The sequence below is a fragment of the Bombus vancouverensis genome, chromosome 3 (genome assembly GCF_051014615.1).
Source record: "Bombus vancouverensis nearcticus chromosome 3, iyBomVanc1_principal, whole genome shotgun sequence".
In the NCBI taxonomy this organism is placed as follows: Eukaryota; Metazoa; Arthropoda; class Insecta; order Hymenoptera; family Apidae; genus Bombus; species Bombus vancouverensis.
Window position 1 is genome coordinate 11970408 of NC_134913.1, and position 21598 is coordinate 11992005.

At 31.8% G+C, this 21598-nt stretch overlaps 2 protein-coding genes and 1 long non-coding RNA gene across 4 annotated transcripts; 2 read left to right on the plus strand and 1 right to left on the minus strand.

The window, feature by feature from the left end:
* The first annotated feature begins 620 nt into the window (after window positions 1–620).
* On the plus strand, window positions 621–11438 carry ca (RCC1 and BTB domain containing protein claret). 2 transcript variants are annotated; one of them, XM_033328775.2, is made up of 20 exons: window positions 621–851; window positions 1272–1729; window positions 1815–2263; window positions 2363–2541; window positions 2612–3012; window positions 3087–3264; window positions 3341–3552; window positions 3638–3819; window positions 3891–4018; window positions 4112–4243; window positions 4323–4454; window positions 4526–4652; window positions 4728–5290; window positions 5389–5757; window positions 5881–6253; window positions 6479–6807; window positions 6924–7762; window positions 7833–7966; window positions 8042–8220; window positions 8309–11438. In XM_033328775.2, exons 2-20 carry the CDS (start codon window positions 1305–1307, stop codon window positions 8570–8572), a joined length of 5595 nt encoding a protein of 1864 aa, XP_033184666.2. In that variant the 5' UTR covers window positions 621–851; window positions 1272–1304; the 3' UTR covers window positions 8573–11438. The 2 variants fall into 2 exon arrangements, with proteins under 2 accessions (XP_033184666.2, XP_076473409.1); XM_076617294.1 differs by having other exon boundaries at window positions 1315–1729.
* A 154-nt stretch (window positions 11439–11592) lies between these two features.
* LOC117154098 (phosphoenolpyruvate carboxykinase [GTP]) lies at window positions 11593–19462 on the minus strand. Its single transcript, XM_033328781.2, has 7 exons — window positions 18109–19462; window positions 15821–16078; window positions 15006–15190; window positions 14316–14710; window positions 13543–13890; window positions 13144–13410; window positions 11593–12563 (listed from the first exon to the last, which is right to left on the minus strand). Exons 1-7 carry the CDS (start codon window positions 18366–18368, stop codon window positions 12105–12107), a joined length of 2172 nt encoding a protein of 723 aa, XP_033184672.1. The 5' UTR covers window positions 18369–19462; the 3' UTR covers window positions 11593–12104.
* Window positions 17314–20797, plus strand: LOC143302480 (uncharacterized). The gene is made up of 2 exons (XR_013058030.1): window positions 17314–17369; window positions 17992–20797. It is a non-coding gene; the product is annotated as an uncharacterized LOC143302480 (long non-coding RNA).
* The last annotated feature ends 801 nt before the right edge of the window (window positions 20798–21598 follow it).

Genomic DNA, 21598 nt, shown 5'->3' on the forward strand with positions numbered 1-21598 from the left:
AAATTAAGATTTCTATCTATATCGGTTTCTTTTATGATCTCTGTATCAATCCTTATATCGATCTGTATATAGGATTGTCTTTTTCATTTCTATATTCGCAAAAAAAATATGCAAATATATATTCTTGCTTAAAAAAGCATTCATAATCGTGAAATCTAGGAAAGTATAATTGTGAGAAAAATTTGTATATAAACTTGAGAAGAAACAGTCTAAGACCGATATGAGGATTGATATAGTATATTATTTATTATATCATTTACTATATTAAATTTGGTATTATTTAACAGTAATTTCATATGATTATCAAAATTTGATGCTATGAAAAAAAATGTAGAATTTGACTTCTTGGGAAAATAAAAGTACGTGTTCATACTTTTTGTATGCACTGTATTCATTAACATTCTTTATTTTCGGTACCTGCGTACAACTATGTATATAAATTAAAAGTACTTAATTTTGTCCCAAAAATATTAAAATTATTAAAACAGATTCGTAATTGTATTCATGATCTATCAAGGCGCATACGCAAGAAATATTCGCTTGCATAATAAACTAGTAATTTTGTTTTTTTCATGATGGTTATAGTGGTGATTATAATGCAATATAACCTTGGTATTCTGACGTTTGGAAATTTGACGGCGGTGTTATTGTAAAAATGTAATGCGTTGTAAATAATTAATTTTCTTCGTTTTTCGCGTAGAGAAAAGATAAATACGTTTCGACGGAATGCGTAATGTGATATTTAAGCTAGATTACTTTTGCAATCATTTATTTTTAGCACAACAAGAATTTCTTAATAGACAAATCTTTCTCCTCGTTAACTGTATTATTTTACAAGCGCATAAACACAGGTATAATATCTTGTAATATATTCATAAATATTTTAAGCGTTATATTACACGATTATAATAATAAGTAGCATAATATGAATATTATCTTATGTAAATTTTTCCACGATCTCTTAGATTATGTATATGACAAATAATTTATTAATTATTGATTTAAATATGTGTAAGTCATAGAAATTTATGATGATCTTTTTCACCTATTTATTTTTTTTACTGTATTATATTTACATTTTTATGGAATTAGAAATTTGATAGATATAAAATCTTGTATATCTTTAAAAATTTAATAATTACATTATCTTTGTAGGTACTAATTAAGTTTGAAATTTATAAAGATATATATTGTACTGTCTTCTGGTACTATATGATAATATTTTTAATAAAATCTCTTTAGAGAATTTAATGTAATATTTTATATTTCAGGTAGTATTAAGATTACCAGTTACCATAAATATAATGATTGCAGAAATAGGCACAGAGGGCTTTCAGCCAATGACAAGTTTTACTGAAGAAAGGCTATTTAAGTTACAATGTTTGATTAAAGCAACAGAGATACAACACAGTGCACAATGTGAATATGGAAAAAGATTATTTTTAGCACTTACAACAGGAAATGCTGACATTTTTTTGTATTATAAGAAAGATTCAGTATCTACTGCAGTAATTAAAAGAATACCTTGGTTCCAAGGATCTCACAAACAAATCTCAGCTCTCTGTTTTCATTCTATGGGATCATGGTTGCTCACTACAAGTGTTGATGGATCTGTATATATAATCCCTGCTCTATACTTCGTAGATGAAAATTGTGAGAAGGACAAAAGATGGACTAGTGATGATATAACTTCTTTTCCTTCTATTAGTTCACAGTCATCCCATTCAAAGTACATATTATAATTGAATTTGTAATGAAACATAATCATGAGTTAATGTTTCACTTATTATATTTTTATAATTTAAAATTTCTAGGCCTACTGCAATTGTATGGTGGCAAAGTACAGTAATACCAGCTGAAATTGGTATTATTGGAACTGAGTATGGAGAGATTATATTTATAAATCTTGAAACTGGCCATCAAACAAATGTCACACAAATCAAAGGGAATATTGCCAGTTTGCATATTTGTCGCGATCAAAGTAATGATATTGTATCTCTTCTGATAACAAGCCAATCCAGAGAACAGTGGAGATTACTTTTGGAGCAGCGTACATACAGTTGTTTGCATCATTTAGAGAATGGGGAATCATATAATACGTTGCATACAAATGATAACATGTATGATAATACCAAGATATTTGCTTCTACTAGATCCAGATTGCAAGGACTCAAACAGTTGTCTGTGGAAAAAATTGCAATTCTTAGACAAAAGTTAATAGAAACAAAAAATCAGACATTAGGAGAAAATTTACAATATCATGGTTTGTATATACACATAAGATTCAATAATTATTTAATTTTGTTATAGGCCATTAATGAGAATAATTTAACTTTTAACTACCTTTTTACTAATTTTACAGATATTACGAGCAATAGAAATACACAAAATATAACTATTAATTCTGACTCTTCTACAGAGGTAAATCAGAATCAGATAACACCAGAAGCAATGTCAAAAGATGTATTTCTAATGTCTCAGTTAGATAGGGATGGACAACAATTCTATACATGTTACCATTCTATTACAAATCAGATATTGGTATAGTAATATTTTATTAATTCTTAGTTATAATAATAAATATGACATAGAAACGATTTTAAAATTGCAGGTATATGGACCTAATTTTACTACTGTACCTTTATCAGCGCATAAAGTATTTGAATCATGTCGAAACGTTTTATTAACTCAGCGATTTTTTTTTATTACTGACGTCAGTCAACGTGTAATATATGTAATATCAGACAGATTATCCGAAACTCGTAGGAGTGATAATGGCAAATTTAATCCAGAGTGTATTGTTGGTCACTTTTCTTTGGTGAATAGTAAAGAAGTTATACGTGCAGTGTACAGAGCTATTGATTGTACAAATAGTGCACCAACAACACTTTCTGAAGAAATTAAACATAAATACACGTTACCAAAGGGAGTAAGAGATATTAAAATCGAATTACCTCATGTGGATACTTGTATAATTGTAACAAATCATTCTGTATATAAAATTGTTTTAAGGTCAGTGTTATATCCTTATTATATCTTATTAGTTTCATCAAAATTCACAATAATCATATCGTTTTCATTTGCAGGAAATCAATATTATCAATTTTTATGGAACTAGTATTAAAAAATAATGAACTAGAAAAAGCGGCAAAGTTGGCTATAGTACTCGGTATTAATGCACAACAATTATTAGAGCAAGCTGGTGATATACTTTTAACTAATAAAGAATTTCCACGTGCTGTAGCTTGCTATAAATTGTCTAAAGTAAATATAAGAAAGATGTTAACATTGTTTCCTCATTTAAATTTGTATATAATTTTTATGATTACTGTTTTTTCAGTGTAGAATAATGAAGAGTATGTTAAAATTTGCTTCTGTTGGTTATACAGCGGATTTATTACGTTGTCTTACACATTGTTTAACTTCCCCGGTTATTAGTGAAATGCCTGTTGCACCAAGAATACATCTTTCTAACTTATGTGTTCTCGCTTTTATCGAACGAACGCTTCGAGCTTCATCTCAAAAGTCCAAGGCTATATATAAAGAATTTTTGTAAGCATTTAACTAAAACTCGTTCAGATATGACTTATACAAATTTTATGAAGAAAATATTCAGTAAAAATCATTTGAATTTTAGGTATTTCTTATCTACAAATTTTTTTTACGATGAATTGTTAGCAGTTAATATCGCTGGACAGACGTGTCTGTGGGAAGTGTTACATCATTTAGCAACACAGAAGGGTCTTTATGGACAAATGTTAGATATTCTTATGAGGACAATACATACTTTCAGCACAAGCAATTTCCAACCAACACCATGTAATACATAATTATAATTACAATATAGTTTAAAGATAGTTATGTAATTATTCATAAAACAATTTTTTTAGATGGTTTGTTGATATGTATAAGTGAACCAAGTCTAATGCAAGCAATGTTAGTCTATCCTGAGTTAGCTAGAAGTCATATGTCATTTATTCTTGATAATCTTCAAGACTCTCAAATTTTTGTACTTCAGGTAGGATTTAAATTGTGTTTATGGCATAAATACGTTAATAGCATATAATATAATATAAAAATAATTAATGGAAATATTTTTATTGTGTTTTAGAGATTAGTAACACTATACGATCCAACGAATCCAATAATAAGACCTAGGGTAGTGCGATGCCGATTACGTCATAGAACTACTTCGCACAGTTCTCAATCTAGTCAATGTGATTCTATAGATCTCGTGGAAAATGTATGTATAATTAATTTATTATTCAATTAACTCATTCGTTTATTCATATAATTATCATCTATTTTTTTTTCTTATGTAGGATGAGGCTGATACACTCATAGAAGAAATTATAGAAACTTTTTTACTAATTTTACTGACTTTGATTTGTAAAAAATCTATTTTACATCAAGAATCTATTACATGTAACATTGAATTATTAGAATTTAAGAAGGTAATTATCACATAAACTGCACAGTATTTCATGTTAAATAGATAATCATATATTTATATAATTTAAACTAGGATCATAGAAATACTAATTCTGGTGCTGATTTCAAAAGAAGACCATTATGTGCTGGATTCTCTCATGTTGCTCTTATTAGGAACGGAAATGTTTATACATGGGGAAGTTCTGTGCATGGATGTTTGGGTAAATATACATGCAATTAAAGACATATTTTTTTATAGCCTTTGTATGTATTATACTTATATTAATTATTATTAGGAATTGGTCCATCTGTATTGAGATATGGTTCACCTCAAGCTATAACTTTTTTCTGGCTTATGGAAGTTGAGGTTCTCAGTGTATCTTGCGGTCACTGTCATACTCTGGCAGTAACTAATAACGGCGTTTACGCGTGGGGTTCAAGTCAGTTTGGTCAACTAGGTCTGGGGAAAGTTTTACAATGTTCAACCCCTGAATTGATCACTTCTTTAGCTCAAGAAGTCATTATTGATGCTGTAGCTGGACAATACCATTCAGTAGCATTGACTGCAGACGGTAGAGTTTTCACATGGGGTTGGGGTGTTCATGGCCAATTGGGTCATGGTAATACTGACAAAAAAATGACTCCCACGTTAGTTACGTCTTTACTTGGTACCGTTATACGTTACATTACTGCCGGTCATGCACATACATTAGCTCTTTCAACAGAGGGTATTGTGTATGCATTTGGTTGTAATATTTTTGGGCAATTGGGTGTGGGTAGTAATGTTAAGAGTTCAGTGCCAATGAAAGTTTCGTTATCAGAAAGAATAACTCTTATCACAACTGGATATTTTCACAATGTAGGTAAAAAAGTTTATTGGATTATGATCATTTATCATATTAAAGTAAATAAAAGAAAAGATTACACATGTTTGCTAATGACATTATTTTTTGTTAGCTTGCTGTTAGTTATACAAATAAGTTATATATATGGGGAGCTAGTCCCCAAGTTCTCCGATTGCAAGCACAAACGCAAAAACGAACTCGAATATTGGAACAACGAGACTTGAAGCAGTTTGAAAATATTGACGAGTTCGAAAAAGTCACGGATTCTGCAAACATGAATGATACAAATGAAGAAGTCTTAGAAAATAATGCACAAAATAGAAATGTACAATCAAAAGCATGCGGTATTAGTACAGAATCGCGAAAAAAATTAGATAACAGTTGTTTAAAAAGTGTAAACGTCGGGTCCCTTGAAGAAGCTCAAACACATTTAAAACCAACCATTGTAGATACGAGTTTAGTCAAAGGGGATATCATCCGGGTTAGTTGGAAGATTCTCTTTAACAAGATTATTATTTTATCGTATTTTATCGTTCTTTTTTTTATTTTGACATTTTTTCTATATTTAAATTTTATAACACATCTATTAATAATAATGTAACAGATATCGGCTGGTTGCCATCACAATGCTCTCATAACGAAGGATGGATCGCTTTATATGTGGGGCAGAAATTTGGATGGTCAGATAGGCAATGGTAGCAGACGGGAAGTGCCGATTCCTACGCCATTGTGTTACAATCCTGCTTCGATTTTTGCACAAGTACCACCAAGGCATAATGCTTACAAACGAGTGGAAGAGGAACAAGATTTAAACGACGATGTAAAGAATTCTGCGGTGAACGAGAGAAATGGAAATGTACATGATGAAGCCAGATCATTCCAGGCAGAAAGTAGTAAATCCAAGGAAAAAATAAACCCTATAATTAAAACTGTTGCAATTCACTGCGGATACGATTATACAGTCGCTATTCAACCAGGTATCTAAACTGCATAATATGTTGTGCTGACGAATGTTAAAAAGAGCTTGAAGAAAATAAGTTTTATTTTTATAGTACAAAATTTAGCTTCATTATCCCCTTATGCTTCTAGATGTAGACTTTTTAATTAGTTTAAAGTTAATTAGTTTAAGTGATTATTCTTGTTAAATAGTTTCAGGTTCTGCTATCAACAATATTTTCATTTTTCGCTGTATTCTCTTTCAGGAGGTACAGTTCTAGCTTGGGGTAATAATAGTAGAGCACAATTAGGTCGGCTTCCTGCAAAAGATGCACGTGACACCGACGATAAGCTTGTGTTGATTAAAAAGCGAGTTGTACGGCTCCCTCACGCATCGCATGTAGCTTTGGACGTGCCTAGTCAAGTTCCTAATATTCCCGCTCCCATTATTTCTTATCAAAGTTATGATATACCCTCTCTGGCGGGTATAATTCGTCCTTTAAGCGTTATCGAAAAATCACCAGGAGAATTGACGCTACATTATGCATTAGAATATTTCTCTGGTTTATATGATTCCTCAAGAATTATAGAGAAGGTTGGTTTTTTACTATCTTACATAATTTTTAAAAGAATCAACTAAAACTTATAGTTCTATAGCGATATATTAATAAAAATTTTGTATAATTAATAATTTTATATCTATATTTTTAGTGTGTCGAGTTGGGAAACTATCAAGCTTGCTCAAAAATAGCTATGCTACAGCATAATATTTCCGATGCGTTTTCGTATCAATTGAAAATTTTACATGTATTGAGTCTGCAATCTTGCTCAAAAGTGAAGTCTGAAAATTTGCGCGAAAAGACAGAACGAAAGTCTTTGGATGAGTGTAATTTAAAGAAGTCTTCATCAGCACATCACGTTAGAAAGAACACTGAACTTTTTAACAAACAGATAGAGAAGAATCTGATTGATTCTGTAAAAGATTGCGCCGCTAGGAACAAAATGAAAATTCCTGCAAGCAAATCATTGAATAGTCTGCAAACGCTTCAACAAGAACTATACACATTCGATTGTCAGGGTGGCTTAGAAGAACTGTGCAGAGATATTAAATATGAAAATGCACCTATGGGGATTTTCGGGGATAGTTTCGATTCTGACACTAGTTCTGATTCGGAGGAATGGTTGGAAAGTCTTATTTTCAAGGAAAACCAATTACCAAGGCAAAAAAAAGCAGAGACATCCACTAAAGATAGTTCTTCTCCTCCTACTCCTATGAAGGAAGGTGTAGATCAGTTGCCCAAAAGCAACGGGACATTTTATGAAAAGAAAATTGCTCTATCTCGGCAGAATAATATAATCAATGAAGCTATAAAAGTTATTAAGTTTTTCTTGAATGAAATGGAAAACGAAGCGGACACTATCAAGTGTAAAATGTTACAAGATGCACTGGAGTTCTGGATTAAACACGATTTACCGATACAAAGTATAGAGAATATATTTTTGGAACACATTCAATCGATCTTTTATCCCCTTGGATTGCTGTTATTCTGGTAAATTTATTATATTTATTTATTGTACGTTTTTAAATAACGTCGTCATAATCGTAAAATATTTTTGCAGCCAAGAGATCATGGATAAATATTTGGATATAAATAAAAATAATAGCGAAGCTAAAAACTTTATTGCAATTAACTGTTTTTCTCTTAAGTTTTGTCTTCAAGTATGTTCCATGTTATTACATCATATCGATCAAAGTAAGCTTTCTTACGTTTTAAAATATCATATTGAATATAAATACTTTATACTAAATTATTATCTATTTATCTTAGGCCAACCTATGCCTGAGTTCATTAAACTATTATCTTCCTTAATGGCTGACCAATTTGGACCGCCATTGACTGGATATCCAGGCTCAAGTGGAAATAATACTCCAAAAGAAATGATGGAAGGAGTTATAAGCACTGTGTCTTCTAATATTCATGACTCCAAATCTTTTGTACACATTAAGGTAGATTATAAAATTATAGTACATTTATTTTATTAAAGTATTGCTTAAATTAACAATTATTTTTATAAACATCTATTTATGGAATCAGGATCCGGATGCAGTATATCGATTTCTCGAGGCTGAAGAAGATACAATGATATTCACGTGTGGACATCATTTTCCATTAGCTACATATAAAACCGAAGTAATTCCAACGATGGAAACCGAATTACTGGGATCCGAATCATTAGTTCTTCCACATACAGCCCAGTACTTAGGAAAAATGTTATCTCAGACTACTAAGCCGGAAATACTATGTCCTTTGTGTATACCGAGAGCATTGGAAACATTGGCGAAGAAACATGGTGGGTGAGAAGTATGTACCTGACATTTTATTTTAACGAAAAAGAACAAAATGACAGAAAAAGGTGACACATAACTTTTTCTTAGAATCTTAACGAACTCTAAAATTGTACACGTGAAAGAGTGAACTTTTAAATTAATTTTAATGAACTAAAACATTAAACCAACACTGAAATGTAGTTAATGTAAATTAAAATAACAATTACGTTTAAATTTATTGACAACACTTGCCATCGCAATTGCGTTGTATTCAATAAACATTACAAAGCACTGCAAACAACTAAAGCTCTCTATATCTTTGAAATTATATTTTTTAGATTATCTATAGATATAGATAATTCTACATAGACATCATTATAGTGCACTATATGTTTCATTACTTGAGAACATGCATCTTGTCCAATATCAGGAGGATTATTTCATTATGCACTTTGAAATTGAACATATTCACTGAAACTAGATACATATTATGTGTTCATGAATTGTCAAGTGATATTTCAAATACTTTACTAAAACGTATCATGAATTAACAAGGGATAACATTAAGTATTAACATTTTGAGTATATACATATTTAAATTTGTGAATCTCAGAAAATTAAAAAAGATGTAGTGAAATATATCATTTTCAATTAATATTCAACATCCAGTCAGCACTATATTTTAAAAGATAAGTTAGAGATTCAAATACAACGATGTAACGTGAAGAATAGCGAACCAGAAATGATTTCCTTTTTGGACTTTGTTTATGAAACGATTTTATCTCAGATTGTACAAATTTTAGAATTGATATTTTACAAGCATTGTTTTTTATGAATATGATAATAATATTGTTAGTGAATTTTAATTTATACTGCTTGAAATATTCCTTTTAGCAGATTTTACATTTTATTTGAGAACTAATTGCTTATCATTATCTGTTATATCTTATTACACTTTTAACTTTTAATTCAACTGAAAGATCCAGATATTGTGTTGTAAAATACATAAACGGCTATAAAAAAATATGTCAATAAGATATGAAATTTATTAACACTTTCGTGATCGATGGCACGATACTACGTATTTTTCCTTTTTTTTTGTTTCATGATTTTATCAGACCTCAGGGGATACCCTTTCTACAATTTTCGTAAGAGAGAGAAGGGGTAGATATATGCATAACAGAGTTGAATGAGAAATGAATCAATGCGGACGCGAAAGTGTTAATATATTTGTTAACCAAATATTACTTACTGTGAAGCCATAGTATAGAATTGTACAGTAGTTATAGAAACATTGTAAAATATATAAAGAAAGAAAAGGAAATAAGATTAGGAAATGGGCACAGCTATTATCTGTGCAATCTTATAAAATTGGTGCAAAGTGTTAAGGACTGATGAAAAATGTATTGATCTAGTCTTCGAAGTATATGCCAGAATATATTAGTTGATCTTAGAAGTTGGAAAAAATAGATCATTAATAAAAAAGATATACATATATATATATCATGTGATTCTTTGTGAACTTAAGTTGATTAGATGATCAATGTATTGACATTGTAAACGTGTAGAACTTGTACATAGAAAATTGTTTATAAAGTTAGAAGCTTTTGGTTACAGATGAAGCAAGTTCATAGACATATTCTGTTGTATTTTTTAAAGTAGAATTGCATGGAAGTGGAAAATAATACTTGTGTATGCGAGGAAACTTTTCCATTATCATTTTAGTGACCAATATAAATGAAGGTTTAGAAATTAATTAATGCAAATTGTGGAATAAAATGAATATTCTTTATTGTTAAAATTATATTATTAAATTGTAGAGCTAAATGAAGGTGTAAAATTATAATAGCACAAAATGAATAAAATAAATAGTATATGTATGTACATCCAATTTCTCGCACAAAATAATGTAAGTTAGAAGTAATAAAAAATTAATTATTGACATGCAAAAGAATTACTCACAGATATACATTGTGTTGAGTCATTCATTATCATTCAAAAAAGTATTTAAATAGTGATCAGTCTCATTAAGAAGAAAATAAGTAAGTTTAAAGATTTCGTAACAAAATGATAAAGAGAAGTAGAAATACTTGTGAAGTGATCTTTAATATTCTTTGGCGAATTTTTAATACTTCCTTTATATTTAAAAATTATAAATACCTTCATTTAGTTCACAGGAAATATTTTTTTATCAGACATTTTACTAATTTCCTAAATGTGATATTAAACAAAATTTATATTACTTATTTTAGATGCTTGAAATTGTTGTTTTTATTTTTCCTTTCATAGAAAATTTAAAATTGTAAATAAGGAAACAGTATACGTATCATTTAAGAAAGTGCAATATTTTAAGCAAAAATAACATTGAATAATATCTAAATCCTTCTTTTACAAAATTTACGTATTTAACACGTGTGATACTTTTTTCTATTAGCTATACTTTTTAAATTGTATAATATATTTGAAAGCATAAAATATATGTATAGTATATATTATATCCTCGACATATAGGTCTCCAACTTATTTCTCGATACTTAACATACGGGTATAATGTTATTAAAATAATAATCAAGAAATTTAAACAAAATTTCTTAAAGATAATCTATTCTATACAAAATATATAGATTATGTTTTTCTTCATGTAAATTGCATTATTCTTTATCCATATTAAACATATAGTATGTATATAGCATACCGATTGAAATAAATTGTTTATTTAAGTTCCAACAAGAAATATCGATACATTTCTTTTGCGTAAGTTATATTAAATTCAATATACAGTATGAAATTGTTCTTAAAGTTCTAATTCTATGTATGTGAACAGCTGCAATATTCTTGTAATATACATCCGAATATATAATTTTGAATGTCTTATACATATATGAATTATGAAGTCTTTCACTGATAGTATTTAAATAATTAAAATATTGGATCACAATAAATGCAATTAAAATAATTTTTTTTCTTTTATTTTAAATAAAATCCATCCAAATATTGCCTTCCAGATAAATAGCTTGAATTGAGTAGCTTTAAAAAGAACTGTAAAACAACTTATTATCTTCTTAAAATTTTTTATTAGAAAATACATATCCAAAAATACATATCTTTCTTTAAGTTACAAATTGCTTTTTTCGCTAGTTTGCACACTATTATCCTCACACGCGATCCCTTACAAAAAATCTGTTCTTACTTTTAAGAAGTATTTTCTTATAATAAAAACGATACTGTAAAGTGTAAAAAAGAGCATTTGTTTGAAAGAGTAAACATAAAGAAAAATGTTTTAATGAATATGACAATTATGTTCGACGTTCAAGTAGAAATCGTCGTAATACTACGTTTAGGTTTAATATAATAAAAAAACCTAACAACTATCTGTTTAATCTCTGTACAGACTACGATCTCTGTACGGATTCAATTTGAAATTTAATATGATCCTTAATTTGAGAATTTCTCTAGTCCTCGTTGTAAATACCTTACTTTTGATAAAAAAAGAAAAAAATACAATTAGATGTATATCGATGTTACTCAAATTTTCCACGATATTTAAGGATCAAACGATTGGATTAAAGCTTATCCACGTTAGAAGCGAGACGATCGAGCTCTTCACGAATGGCTGCAGGTAAATCGTCGCCTACTTGCGCATCGAAATATTCCCTAAGGTGCTCAACTTCCTTTTGCCAGAAATCTTTCGGTAAACTGAACAATTCCTCCATATCTATATTCTCCTTCAAGTTTTCCAAATTGAACGACTGTAATTTTGGTAATAAACCTATGGCAGAATCTACGGCAACGTCTTCGCCGTCGAGCCTTCGAAGAATCCAGTCTAGAACGCGTGAGTTCTCGCCATATCCTGGCCAAAGGTACTTGCCATCCGCATTCTTCCTGAACCAATTCACGTGGAATATAGCTGGTAGCTTGACATTTTTCACTTCGGTCATATTCAGCCAGTGATTGAGATAATGTCCGAAATTGTAGCCGAAGAAGGGTCTCATAGCAAACGGATCGTGCATGATTGCTTTGTCCTGATTATCAATTGTTATACAAATTAGTTTCTCAACATAGAGTTGAAATAGAGAAGCATGATGAAGAATTTATATCTCCCTTTTAAATTTCTCAATACATTCGAGACTAGCGTATTCTAACAATAATTTTCTAGTTGCAATCGAAAATTGGCTGATAATTAGACTGAGTGTTTATTCAAATTCAGACTTTTATGAACACACAAATAAAAAAAATGGAATCTAAGCAGAGATTCACTTCATTCATAGTCGGTACTGTAATTTTGATATTTTATACACATATTTTTGCATATTTCTGCATTGTGTGCTTTTTCACACCTTTAAATTTCTCATAAATGTATGTACAGAAATTCCTAGTCTACTGACAATATAAATCTTTGCAGACGACCCGTGCGTTAAGTCCTCAGTCATGGATCAGCCGTCATCATTAGTTTAATCAGGGATCGTATAATTTAACAATGTCTGAGACACCGGTCTCGAATTGGTTAATAAAGTACTTTGTATAAGTAAAAATCCTAATTTAGTATAGAATAATTCTTTGATGATCTTTTATCAAATGATCCTTCTTCGAATTATTACGTACCGTATGTTCCGCTGCAGCAGTAGCTTCAGACCTCATCGAAGCTCCAATGAAAACACCATGTTGCCAGTTTCTAGCTTGATATATAAGAGGAATACCTTCTGGTCTTCGTCCTCCAAACAGAATAGCATCGATGGGAACACCTGTTGGTTCTTCCCAAGCAGGATCGACAATAGGACATTGTTTGACTGGTGTACAGAATCTGGAATTGGGGTGCGCTGCTGGGGTCCTAGATTCTCTGGTCCACTTTTTGCCTCGCCAATCGGTGATCTATACAAATATGTTTACTTAGGGAAGTTTTAGGAAATTTTGAGATTTTAAATTTCTTATAAATAGAAAAACATCCGCAGTTTAATGATAAGGATTTTTTAAATACTTTCATGCGTAATAATGAATTCCTACTTCAACGTCATCGCTGATTTCTTTTTCCAATCCCTCCCAGAAGACTCCTCCGTCGCTGGTTGCGGCCACATTGGTGAAGATAGTGTTCTTGAAGATAGTTCTCATAGCATTAGGGTTGGTAGCGCTATTGGTTCCGGGTGCCACGCCGAAGAATCCATTTTCTGGATTTATAGCACGGAGTCTGCCTTCCCGGTCGAATTTCATCCAGGTGATATCATCTCCCACGCACTCGACTTTGTACCCTGGTAACGTCGGCTGCATCATGGCTAGGTTGGTCTTGCCGCAAGCACTGGGGAATGCTGCAGTAATGTAACGCTTTCTACCTTTTGGATTTGTGATAGCCAGTATCTACAAAAGGTAACTGATACAGAATCTTAAGCGACTAATGTACTTGCAAGTGCCAAGTAACGATTGAAATTGATTATAAGAGTAATAGTGAAGTTGTCACTGCTTTGATATCTTAAAAACTAAAAATTTTTATTTTTATTTAAAGTGTGGGTTTTGATATTTATGACAATTGTCTTTAATCTATATTGTGAGTCTTGATGTTCAAGACATACACAAAATTGTCTTTAATCTATATTATATCAATTTAGAGTTTAAAACAATTGCTTTTAATTCATATTAGAAACGAAGCTTAGTATTTGAGATAATTGTTCTTAATCTATATGATAGTAATCTCCGTAAAATTAAACTTTGATACAATTGCCTTTAAAGGTTCCAACATATTACATGCAAGGTGAAGTTGCGAATTATTATACAGTGTTACGTACAAGCATATGTTCTGCAAACCATCCTTCATCCCTAGCAATAGTCGAACCAATTCTCAGAGCGAAACACTTTTTTCCAAGCAAAGAATTGCCACCATAACCGCTACCGTAAGAAACTATTTCATTCTTGGCTGGTTTATGAAGGATGACGGTCCTTTCAGGATCACAGGGCCAGGAAGAGTTAACTTCAACCTTGGAGTCTCTTTTTGGTACACCGACAGAGTGCAGACATTTAACGAAATCTTCATTGCCAAGGGTTTCTAGGACTTTTTTCCCCATCCTGGTCATTATCCTCATGGAACAGACGACATATGCGGAATCTGTGATCTCTATTCCAATCTTTGATAGAGGTGAGCCCATTGGACCCATGCTGAAGGGGATGACGTACATTGTTCGACCTGGATTATTAAAATGGAATTATAAGTTTGTTTTATTTACTAAATTGATTAACTCAGATTAACTCGACATCAGTATTTGATTATGAATCGATTATTGCTTGATTATCAATCAATCCTTGGATTGTAAGTAAAATAATTGTTCGATTAGAAAAGTGAATTATGAAATAGAGTTTGGAGTGTAAAATAATCGTTTGTTCCAAAATTAGGTAAAACCAGTAGGGCCAATCTTAGCAAAATATGCCGGTCTCGGATGTGTTAAGGAATTAGATGTACTTTTTCAAGGTTTTGGAGTTACCTTTCATGCATCCTGGGAAACGTTCAAGAATAGCTTTGTCCATGTCAACCGGAGAAATCCAGTTACCCAGTTCTCCGGTAACACCGTTACGTGGAGTAGGAATAGTATCGCGTTTGCAGTCGGTGCTGATGAACGTGCATTTCTCGACGCGCGCTACGTCCGCTGGATTCGTTCTAGCAAGCCAACTAAAAGTACAATTTATATTACGTTAATTATGTACATTGAAAATTCCCTTTCAAATAACTACGGAGTTTTCATTAGAATTTTGAGAGCATAGAAAAATAGTTTGCATACTGTGTCCTTTAACAACAAGTCCAAGCAGATTTTTTTAGGTTTTTGAGTTACAAAAAGATGCCCAAAATTCTTAAATGATTTTCTAAGTTTTTAGAATATCACTGAATAGTTTTTATTGTTACACGTTACCTTAATTTTATTAAGCAAAGCAAAATTTAAACAAAAATAAATATGGAAAAAATGGAAAATCATTTTAAATCACTGGTCGAAAACGATTTATTATGCAGATGGAGGGTTAAAAATTCGCATTTTAATTATCCTTTTACAGCTATTTTACCAATACTATCTATTTATATACTTGTCATTATTCTCTTTTATTTGATAACTAGCTCATATGTTGAAAAGTATTTTGAAAATTTCCTAATTGTCTTATGTAGCTCAATTATATCTTCAAATCCTTATAAGACAGACGTTATTTAAAAAAATATTGGCAAATGTCCAAAGAACGACTGCTGAAAATAACTTACGTATTCAAAGAATTTCCTAAATGTTATATGCTCTCGTATGAATTAAACACGTACCAGTTTTCATATTTTGGTAAAGCCGATATTGTTCCATTCTTTTCCATAAGCTTCAACAGATGATCGTACTCTGCATCGCTTCCATCGCAAATGTAAATGTCCTTAGGACAGCAAAGGGATGCACATTCCTCGACGTATGAACAAACTTTTGGAGCAAGGGGTTCTGTCAGTGTATTCAGCAACGGTATCTTCCCTATACAATCGTAACTGTTGCTGATGGATGGATTTTTCGCCACATTGGTGACCAACGTGGACACTCTGTAAAATAAAATGAAAATGTAAATACTCTTAACGCTTATTAACTATTGCACATTCAAATGCTTAGATTTTTATATCTTTCTTTTAATCCTTTTACTTTTTTTTATAAATACATTTTTTTTAATAAATATTTTTTAACGCATTTCCTCCGCGATATTCATTCTATGAATTCGAAGTACTCTACGCTACTCTACTTAACGCATAAAAGCCTAATCACTAGCTTTCGATCAGCGTAACAGATCTTATATAGAGCGCCTCACAGAGTGTCTGTTAATAACATGTCGACTTTTACTTCATCACTATAGAAACATTGATTAAAGGTAAAAATGAATTTTTACATTGCTATTTTTCATTGCGATATTTCGTGAAGTAACAACCTGTCTCTATAGATCAAAGTATGATCGAGAGTTACCCGTTTACTTTTCATTGATGATGTTGAAAAAGATCTCGCAACTTTCATGCTGTTGCATACCGTACATGAAAATGTACCCTTTCCTTTTACCGACAAACCTGTTGCCTTTATAAGTACATGCTGCAACTGCATTTAAAAAATTTTCATGCTTCGACGAACATACATAGTTTAGAGTAGACACTATGGAGTACTTTTCTGTTAAAAGAAAAGTAAAAGCATGACGAATACTTTAGACGTTACTATTATTTGTGCACATCGAAAAGCAACATCGAAGCTTCGTTATTTAGAAATAGTTGTCGACTAAAGAAAATGTAATTGTCTAACTAAAAGCAATTTCTTATAATAAAAGGATAATAATGAAATTATATTCGTTGAGAAAATATTCGTAACAGAGAAATAGAGAAAAGAAATTGTAAATAAACGACAATTTTTCGAAAATAAAAATTAACTGAGATGTAAATAGTAATAATCTTATAATAAAATATAAAGTTAAATTATTGAATTAAAATAATGAAATGTGAATGAATTAATGTACTAAGGTGCACCAGTTTCCGCAAGTGGCAGATCAGTTAATTAATATATTAATTAATATATTCTGTGTTGTCTTTACTAAACATCATCGCTTTATCTCAGTTATTCCGTAAACACTATGACGGTACTAAACTATATTTAGAAAATCTATTTCGTATAATTATCGCAATTTAAAAACAAAAGTCAGTCGCAGACGATAGAAGGTGATGTCTGTCTTCTATAGAAAAATAGCATTAATGATACTGTAAACAAACAGTGCAAATTGTGCAACGATGATGCTGTTGTATGTTATGATACATTATGCAATAGCAGTCAAATAGAGTCAACTGAATAGTTTCTATGCTAATAGTAAGTTTCATATCTATCTCTTATTGTTCGAATCATTTTATGCAGCAATCGCTCCGGAATTTTTCCAGTCTCTGACCCAAATTGATTCCTCTTTTAGAAATGATTTAAAAATAACATAATTTAGTTATGCATAGTTATGAGGACGTGTATTATAATTTTGCGTGATACTTGAATCGTATCTGCAGGATGTTTAAGCTCACAATGTTTCGAATTTTACTTGAAAGTTTTTGTAACACACACGCTATTAATCGAAATATTTATCCAATTCAGTCTTATTTATCTCAAATAAAAAATATCAAATGATCACAAGAGACTCTTCCATTTAAATTCTATTTCAAAATTTTATTGAAATTTTTCTTCGAAGAATCTACTTTTAAATAACAATTTAAAACGAGAAATCAAGTAATCTCATCTTTCTTTCCGATTCCACTGCGAAACTTCGTTAAAAGAGCAACTCAAATATTCTTCAAAAAAAGAAAGAAAAAAAGAGAAAAAAATACCAAGTAATTCCATTTTCCCCTCCAATTAAAAAATGTTCCAATTTCATTAAAATTCCTAAAAATGAACTCAAACATTCATTGAAAGAAAAAGCAGGAATCAAATAATTTGGTCTTTTCTACAGATTTCAAGTTCGCTTTAATACCAACCAGCAAACGATCTCCCAAAACATTCATCGCTCATCATCAAGTTCTCTAAACACAACCAGGATGACATTTGTTCATCCGAGTATCATACTCACCGCGGATAATACACGTCGATCGCGTGCGGCATCTCTGCAACGTTTGGAATAATTCGATGGCTCAAAATCGCGAATCCTGCTATCTTCTGTTTGTTTCCAGAGACGTTAACACTATCGATCGGTCCAAAATATCGAAGATTCTTCGGGCTGCCGATCAACGATCCTCTGACGGAAGCTGCAGCTATGGAGAAGCTTCTTGAAGTGCGGAAACTGGTGCTGGCAAGATTCGACCAGCGTATCGGATCGATTCTCGGCGACATGTCCTGCGTTGCTCGCTTTTATACGATCGACAAGGATTTTGCGCGAACCCTAGAGATTTGCCCCGTGGATTGGCTGTATCTACTTCCGGTGAACAAAGTGGGGGATCGATGCGGAACGCCGGCGGAATCTGCGACGGACTTTGGGTCAGTCCGCTGCTGACGCGGTTCTTCGCCTTGTCGATTGTCGCTATCCAGACTCGATCTCAAACGATCTTTGATACTCGACTTCTTTATAAGAACGAAGGAAAACGCCGTGGAAATTTTAGAAGAATCTACTTCTTACCGATTCTCGAGAAACGTAAGATTATTTTTAAACGATATTTGTCCTCGATATTTGGCTTCCTTATAAGAATGAAGATAAACGCTGAAGAGATTTTAGAAGAACTTCAAAAGAATCTCAATTATGAAGAAACGTAAGATTATTTAAAAGATGATTATTATTTCGAGGAGAAAAGAAGATGTTCTTCAGGATCCCCCGACGTCTATCGATCGAGAAAACGGTGACACGATTGATGGAGCAAAGACGTCGAACGTGATTGATCGAGCCTTCTGTATTCCCTATTTTGTGACAGTCTTGAAGTCGTCTTGAGGTGAACATACGAAGAGATTTTATGTAGTAGTAGGTACTGAGCAAGTAGCAAGCCGTGAATTCGTAGCGGTCGATGTATGAAGCTAGCGGTAATGGTCGATGACACTTAGAAACAAAGGAAGGAATGAACTATTTAAAGAAGAACATAACGCACTATTACACGGTTTGGAATGCACTGCACCCGGGCGAGTCGATCGAAGTAAAAGTAATCGCGGCACCGCGATTGATCGGCCCACGCGTTGCATTAAAACGAAATCGGTTGCAGTGGCCGTGTCGTTTTATATTGAAACCGTTACCCGCCACTCGTTCTTCTATTTTTGCGCCAACACTTTCCCTTTCCTCTATCTAGCGCAGCATGCGACGCGACGCGACATCGCGAAAGATCAACAATGTGCTCTTTCGCTTTTAATTATCTGAACGGAGTACCTTTGTACGGCTTAAATATCGTCACAAGAAACGGTTAATAATAAACTTTGTTTATATCTAGTGGAAACGACGTAGCATCAAGATCGTAAATATCAAGTATTTGTTGGCAGCGGGCATTGATGTACATCGTTGAGCTTAGGATTGTTGTGACGTTGTAAGCGTTTCGTAGGAGTATCTTGAGGTATAGAAGTATCATTCGTACATAGATTTTGCGATTATGATTCCTTTGTTAATATCTTTCAGGCTCCATGTTGCGTGTCGTATATGTATCATTGTAATTGTACAAGTTATTATTGCTAGGTCGTAATGAAATTTCTGATTCTTAATGATTTATACTTCACTGAATTGTAGAGTGGTTATATATATAAAGCTGTTAAAAAGTTAAAATTACATATGAAAAAGAATTGTTAAGAATCGTTATCAAAACCTCGAGGAAGATCGATGAACAGCTCAATTTATGATCGATCGGGTTATCCCCGATTATCGAGCGATTTTTTACCATTGCATGCGTCGAATACATGTTGTATGAATGTTGAAAGGAAATAAGAGATAAAGATTGTTTGATATTTTTGGATTATTGAGTAAATTGAGATTTGGAGAAATGATATTTGACAAATTGAATGATTAAAACTCTGATTATTATATGTAGTCGCATGAGGGAATTAACTGTATGTAAATAAAACACTTGCTATATTGTAGTATTAAAGGGTCGTGAGAATTAAGATTTTCAAGAATAGCGTTTAACAATAACGAACGAGCAAGTTTTACGGATATTTTTAAATTTGCCTTAACTTGAAAGCCTTTGAAATGTGCGTGCTCAAAATGATTTCGAATTTTGACACATTTGCACTGAAGTGTGACAAACTGAATACACGATAGCGTAATTTTATTACTGTAGTTGAAGTCCATAAAATTGTTCAAAAATTAGGAAAATGTAGAAATTTCCTATAAAGAACGGCACGCCAAAATATTTAGATAGATCGATATATTTTCTGTTTCGTAAAGATCAATAAAATCCAACGATTGCTCGACCCGACAATAATCGATTAGAATTCCACCAGTTTCAAACGGTACCAGCTCGTCCGGGGAACAATTAAATTGTTTAGAAATGAACGTTGGATCGATGTGGATCGTGATGTTCGTATCTAATCGATGGGATAATATGTAGTTCAAAGTATAAGCGGTAGAACACTGTCAGAATTGCTGTCCTAAATGAATCAATTCTGATAACGTGAACCAAAAAGTTCTCTGGAATCTTTACTGAAACTTCCAATTGCACAATAGAGAACGGAATATTCTCTAATGTTATCAAATACTATTAATCGCATAATTGTATATCTGTCTAAAAGTCCAATTTGGATGGTAGCTAATATAAATTATTAATAAAGTTGGCAATATAATTAATGATATGAAATTGAAACGATCTTAGAACGAATGTTAAATCGTTTTTTCTTCGTGTCACTGTCCTTGGCACTTTATCTGCAAGATAATTGATTTTTCTATTGGTTAAAGGAACAGTGATTAGGATACGAGTTTCTATTAACTCTGAAATCAATAGAGCGTTCACCTAATAATTTCTATCTAATCGCTGCCTTGGTGAATATGTTAATCGTCGCTGTTTCTATTTTAAAGATTAAAACTGGAAAAATTCCAATTTTCCTCTGGCTCAATCGCTACAGATTTAGATCATTTTCTTATTAAATATTACGATAACTATTCCAAAAACAATATTTAGTTTTGAATTGCGTATCAGATTAATCATAATTACAAATTTTTGATCCTCGGTCCAATATATCTTTCTTTAATTACCAATCATCGAAATTCCTCGCAAATACGAAACTCACTGTTAAATATACGGCTAAGTATGAAAGTTTATTGTCAACATAACGTATACTATGAATATGATGAATGTATGATCTTTAATTTTAATAACAAGAAACGATGGAAAAATAGATAAAATAGCGTTTTCGATGGTAAATAAAGTCTAACATATTTTTTCCTAAATCATGTCAATAGGTTTTGTCGTCCCTCATACTTTATCGCGAAAAATGTGGCATTCGCGAATTATCGCGGTCAGACAGTGAACTACGGACCAGACTACAGGCAAAGAGATGCATTCTGCATGTTCATTTATAATGGGATCAAAAAATGAATAGGGAGTTGCTACAGCTGAGCATGATAAATTCATCAACAAAGATTGAGATCGTTTGGTCAT

Excerpts from the sequence above, each read along its gene's own strand:
- ca (XM_033328775.2), top strand. The coding sequence starts at position 1,305 with ATGATTGCAGAAATAGGCACAGAGGGCTTTCAGCCAATGACAAGTTTT. Across the intron at positions 3,265-3,340 it reads CTTGCTATAAATTGTCTAAA|TGTAGAATAATGAAGAGTAT; the intron begins GTAAATATAAGA and ends CTGTTTTTTCAG. Across the intron at positions 4,653-4,727 it reads TTCTGTGCATGGATGTTTGG|GAATTGGTCCATCTGTATTG; the intron begins GTAAATATACAT and ends AATTATTATTAG.
- LOC117154098 (XM_033328781.2), bottom strand. The coding sequence starts at position 18,368 with ATGTCGCCGAGAATCGATCCGATACGCTGGTCGAATCTTGCCAGCACC. Across the intron at positions 16,079-18,108 it reads ATCGACGTGTATTATCCGCG|AGTGTCCACGTTGGTCACCA; the intron begins GTGAGTATGATA and ends TTTATTTTACAG. Across the intron at positions 13,411-13,542 it reads AAATCAGCGATGACGTTGAA|ATCACCGATTGGCGAGGCAA; the intron begins GTAGGAATTCAT and ends ATATTTGTATAG.